Source organism: Schistocerca serialis, chromosome 5 (assembly GCF_023864345.2).
Source record: "Schistocerca serialis cubense isolate TAMUIC-IGC-003099 chromosome 5, iqSchSeri2.2, whole genome shotgun sequence".
Taxonomy (NCBI): Eukaryota; Metazoa; Arthropoda; class Insecta; order Orthoptera; family Acrididae; genus Schistocerca; species Schistocerca serialis.
In genome coordinates, this window is record NC_064642.1 from 98917813 (window position 1) to 98923812 (window position 6000).

At 49.9% G+C, this 6000-nt stretch overlaps 1 protein-coding gene across 1 annotated transcript; it reads right to left on the reverse strand.

Annotated features, from left to right (window-relative positions):
- Nucleotides 1–2646: 2646 nt before the first annotated feature.
- On the reverse strand, nt 2647–3247 carry LOC126481771 (uncharacterized). Its single transcript, XM_050105726.1, has 2 exons — nt 3229–3247; nt 2647–3119 (listed from the first exon to the last, which is right to left on the reverse strand). Exons 1-2 carry the CDS (start codon nt 3245–3247, stop codon nt 2647–2649), a joined length of 492 nt encoding a protein of 163 aa, XP_049961683.1.
- Nucleotides 3248–6000: the final 2753 nt, after the last annotated feature.

The window sequence follows — 6000 nt, forward strand, 5'->3', positions numbered from 1 at the left end:
ATCACACATATAATAATACATATGCGTTTAACAGTAAGGGTAACTTCAGAACAGATGCACACTGAGTCCGAATGCTTACGAGAATCGGGTAAAGCTGTGATGGCGGACGCTGTGACGTAGTGTGCGACAAGTTGAGAAACTGCGTTGGAGGGGAAGTGTGTCCAGATATCCAAAGCAATGTAAACCGGAAAGTCCGGGTTTGCCATTGAAGTTATTTCAATGCCAAATTGTGCCTGAGATCTGCAATTCTCTTAAAAAAATCCATCGGTGCTATTATTCCCATCCAGCAGGTGGAGGAGGGGTTCTATCGTTATTTCACAGACCGTCAGGTGGTTCGCGGAGTATGGATGTAGATGAAGATGTAGATGTAGATGCACCCCTGAGGAAAGGTCATCCGTCGGCAATTGTTTTAACTACTTTCCGATTGCCCACCTGCGATTTCACTACTCTCTCCTCGTCTAAGAGACTGTTGTCTGCCCGCATCTCGTGGTCGTGCGGTAGCGTTCTCGCTTCCCACGCCCGGGTTCCCGGGTTCGATTCCCGGCGGGCTCAGGGATTTTCTCTGCCTCGTGATGGCTGGGTGTTGTGTGATGTCCTTAGGTTAATTAGGTTTAAGTAGTTCTAAGTTCTAGGCGACTGATGACCATAGATGTTAAGTCCCATAGTGCTCAGAGCCATTTGACTGTTGTCTTAACGTCGCAAACAATTGTTGGATGTGAGGTCCGCCAGTTATACAACACACCCGGACATGTTTCGGCACTACTGTGCCATCATCAGTGGGTTAGCGTTTCTATTTATTCTTTACATTTGGTGTGCATGAATTTTCTGGATCCCTTGTGTGTTAATTCTACAGGTACTGAGAAAAACGGCGTTTTGCGTAACTGGCGGGCCTCACCCCCAACAATTTTAACTGCAAACACGGCCAATACAAGGAGCTGCAAACAATGTAGGCTTGCCAAAAGCACCTGCAATATCTATCACGATGGCTATGGCATCGTTGTGTTCTGTGCATTCGACATTTTCCATAGCTTGATTAATTGCATCGTCTACTGATTTACCTTCTCTAAATCCGAATTGGAGGCTGAGGCCCAGAAGAGCATAATGAACCTGTAGGTGTTTGCACAACAGCTTCTCCGGCACCTTAGTCATTGTGTTTATACACTAATGCCCATTAAAATTGCTACACCACGAAGATGACGCGCTACAGACGCAAAATTTAACCGACAGGAAGAAGATTCTGTGATATGCAAACGATTAGCTTTTCAGAGCATTCACACAAGGTTGGCGCTGGTGGCGACACCTACAACTTGCTGACATGAGGAAAGTTTCCAACTGATTTCTCATACACAAACAGCAGTTGACCGGCGTTGCCTCATGAAACGTTGTTATGATGCCTCGTGTAAGGAGGAGAAATGCGTACCATCACGTTTCCGACTTTGATAAAGGTCGGAATGTAGCCTATCGCGATTGCGGTGTATCGTATCACGACACTGCTGCTCGCGTTGGTCGAGATCCAATGACTGTTATCAGAATATGAAATCGGTGGGTTCAGGAGGGTAATACGGAACGCCGTGTTGGACCCCTACGGCCTCGTATCACTAGCAGTCGAGGTGACAGGCACCTTATCCGCAGGGCTGTAACGGATCGTGCAGCCACGTCTCGATCCCTGAGTCAACAGATGGGGACGTTTGCAAGACAACAACCATCTGCACGAACAGTTCGACAACGTTTGCAGCAGCATGGACTATCAGCTCGGAGACCATAGCTGTAGTTGCCCTTGACGCTGCATCACAGACAGGAGCGCCTGCGATGGTGTACTCAACGACGAACCTGGGTGCACGAATGGCAAAACGTCATTTTTTAGGATGAATCCAGGTTCTGTTTACAGCACCATGATGGTCGCATCCGTGTTTGTCGACATCGCGGTGACCGCACATTAGAAGCGTGTACTTGTCATCGCCATACTGGCGTAACACCCGGCGTGATGGTTTCGGGTGCCATTGGTTACACGTCTCGGTCACCTCTCGTTCGCATTGACGGTACTTTGAACAGTGGACGTTACATTTCAGATGTGTTAGGACCCGTGGCTCCACCCTTCATTCGATCCCTGCGAAACCCTAGATTTCAGCAGGATAATGCACGACCGCATGTTGCAGTTCCTGTACGGACCTTTCTGGGTACAGAAAATGTTCGATTGCTGCCCTGGCCAGCACATTCTCCAGATCGCTCACCAATTGAAAACGTCTGGTCAATGGTGAACAGTGGTATCGTGTTGAAGCCGCATGGGCAGCTGTACCTGTACACGCCATCAAAGCTCTGTTTGACTCAATGCCCAGGCGTATCAAGGCCGTTATTACGGCCAGAGGTTGTTGTTCTGGGTACTGATTTCTCAGGATCTATGCACCCAAATTACGTGAAACTGTAATCACATGTCACTTCTAGTATAATATATTTGTGCATTTATTCTTGGTGCAGCAATTTTAATGGCCAGTAGTGTAAGACAAATCGGCCCACACGTTTCCCGGGAGACTACGTAATTCGGTTTCGCAGTTGTACGGATTTAAACGAAACGACGGGAGCCTCTTCAGCCGCCGACGGCAGACACAGGTTGGCCGGCGGGACGCCGTTGCGGAATTCGCGGATATTTCAGCGGCACGGCATTTTTCTTCCGGCCGCTGGCCGAGCTAAGTGCGCCTTTATTTCCGCTCCTTTTTCCAGGCCCTCTTTTACCTCGCCGGCTCGTTCGGTGGATGGTAACGAGCGGGCACCACTGGCCGCCGTCCAGCTGTTATTCCGCAGCTGCAGCTCCGACAAAGCTCCGAGAGTGGAGGCAAAAGATTTCCCCGTGATTACCTTTAATCCGGGCGAGGCGCGCGTGTAATGGGCCGGCATTAGTCGGACCCGTGGCCGGCCGGTGGAGGCGGCGGGGGCGGTGGCGGCGGCTAATCCGCGTAATGGCCAGGACCGACGCAGGCGCTGCGCGGGACGCCGCCGACGCCCATTGTTCCAGCGCGGGGGCTGCGCTGACCATTGTGTGCGGCCCGCAAGAGCGCCGCTGCCTCGTCGGCAGGTCTCCGCCGCCGCCGCCGCCGCCCCCGCCGCCGCCGCCGCGGCGCCGCCTGCAGACAGTTTAGTTGCCGCCACTGGTCACTGTTTATACGTGTCCGGCGTTCCTGCGGGGGCCTCTTGTATTACTGAGAGTGCCGCGGCAGACCCAGTTTCCGCTACCGGGGAGGCTCATTTCCATACCTGGAATCGCCGGCGAAAACTCTTCTACTACCGTCTGGCCATCCGACAATATCTGCTTCTATACTCCGACATGTGCACTAACGTCACTTGTCCCTTTTCCTTTTCCAGTCGCGATTAGTCCGCGGGAAGAACGACCGCCGGTACACCTTTGCTTCGGATCGAATCTAATTTTATCTTCCTACTCTTTCCTCGTGATACACGCAGGAATATATTTACAACCGCACAGTCCTTCTGACGTTCACTGTGTTAGATACGAAAATATTACCTGTTGGTGAAAGACGAAAATTTGTGCCGGACTTGGCCTTCAAATCGGATGTCCCATTTGTCGCGATGTTTAGCAAACTCAAGTGGCAGACTCTGCAAGAGAGGCGCTATGCATCGCGGTGTAGCTTGCTGTCCAGGTTTCGAGAGGGTGCGTTTCTGGATGATGTATCGAATATATTGCTTCCCCCTACTTATACCTCCCGAGGCGAATACACAGAAAGAAGGATCCTTTATTGTATGATTATATGATAGCGGAACAAACACTGGTAGCAGTTACTTCTGTAAAATATCTGGGAATATGCGTGCGGAACGATTTGAAGTGGAATGATCATGTGAAATTAGGTGTTGGTAAGGCGGGCACCAGGTTGAGATTCATTGGGAGAGGCCTCAGAAAATGTTGTCCATCAAGAAAGGAGGTGGCTTACAAAACACTCGTTCGACCTATACTTGAGCATTGCTCATGAGTGTCGGATCCGTACCTAGTCGGGTTGACGGAGGAGATAGAGAAGATCCAAAGAAGAGCGGCGCGTTTCGTCACAGGGTTATTTGGTAAGCGTGACAGCGTTACGGAGATGTTTAGCAAACGCAAGTGGCAGACTCTGCAGGAGAGGCGCTCTGAATCGCGATGTAGCTTGCTGTGCAGGTTTCGAGAGGGTGCGTTTCTGGATGAGGTATCGAATATATTGCTTCCCCCTACTTATACCTCCCGAGGAGATCACGAATGAAAAGTTAGAGAGATTCGAGCGGGCACGGAGGTTTTCCGGCAGTTGTTCTTCCCGTGAACCATACGCGACTGGAACAGGAAAGGGAGGTAATTACAGTGGTACGTAAAGTGCCCTCTAGCACACACCGTTGGGTGGCTTGCGGAGTATAAATGTAGACGTAGATGAAGAGCTCACCTTAACCACTTCTGCTATCTGAGCACGCTTCCAGAACCGACGCAGACTTCCAAATGTCACACTGCCTACGACACCATTAGATGTTGTCTTCAGACCTCGCTGAGCCGTGGTGTGCCTTTTCTGCCACACCAGCTCTTTGTTAGTACCAACTACCCAACTGTACTACGATCTTTCCCCTGTTGTGATCTGACGGCAGGTATTTGCGGTAGAGGAGTTGGTCGTGGGACTCTGTACGAGCCACTAGGACGTGCTTCAGGGGACGAAGGAGCAAAACACGCGGGCTCGGCCAGCAGCGGCGCGACCGGCCTACCTTGCTGGACGGTCGCGAGTTTGTGGTGCACATGCCTAATGTCAACTCAGGGCGCTGCTCGTCGCCTTGCCTTGGTACCTGTTTTCTCGAAAATACCGTTTCGTCGAGACCATCTCGAAGAAAGCGTTCCATTACAGGTGTAAGTGGTTTTGATGCCTTCGTTTCGTGGAACCATTTGCGTTGTAGCGACTGTCACGTGTGGGTTGGTTGGTTGGTCTAGTGTTGTGTTGATGAAGCGAGAGCAGCCGGCAAGGTGTGTGACCGTAAGGACACCAGCAGTCAGTACTTCCTTTAAGGAAATCAGCGTCCCCGAAAGATGTAGTGACTGTAAGCTACTGAAGATGTTAATTCATTGTCTAGTAGGCTGGCCGGAATGGCCGAGCGGTTCTGGGCGCTACAGTCTGGAACCGCGCGACCGCTACGGTCGCAGGTTCAAATCTTGCCTCGGGCATGGATGTGTGTGATGTCTTTAGGTTAGTTAGGTTTAAGTAGTTCTACGTTCTAGGGGACTGATGATGGTTCAGATGGCTCTGAGCACTATGGGACTTAACTTCTGAGGTCGTCAGTCCCCTATAACTTAGAACTACTTAACCTAAGTAACCGAAGGACATCACACACATCCATGCCCCAGGCAGGATTCGAACCTGCGGCGGTAGCGCGGGACTGATGACCTCAGAAGTTAAGTCCCATAGTGCTCAGAGCCATTTGAACCATAGTCTAGTAGTAATTTTCTGCATACCAAGCTTTCACTATTGCGAGAAAATTGCAGACCTATGCAAGGAAATTAAAGTGCACAAAACCTAGTTTGTGCTGAAGTTGTGCATTTTAATAACGTAATATTATCTTGAAATTATTTCCATTTCATCTCTGTACACATTGTCGGCCTTATTGATATGTGCAAACATTCCTTGCCTATGAGAGTGTAAAAATCTGATATTTTGGTCGAAAATTATTATTTATTGGTTCTTAACTTATATTAATTGATGTTTGCTTGGTGTTTGCCGTGTCTTCTGCGGTCTGTTTGTGTTACAGTTTTTCTGCGAGTTGGGGTGAGTGGGTGCGGCGCCGTCTAATGGGAAGTGACTCCCGGTTGGGCCTCGGCGCTTATGTGTTGTTTGGACGGCTGGTCTGCTGCTTCCGGCATTTTAAGTTAAGTCACCTTTTGTCCAGGTCAGCCTGGCGTCACTACCGGTATAATTGTATAACTTAAAAAAAAATTTGCTTGCCATTGAATTATATTAACTGTAACTTCTTACTTGTGTAATTGCTCATACACTC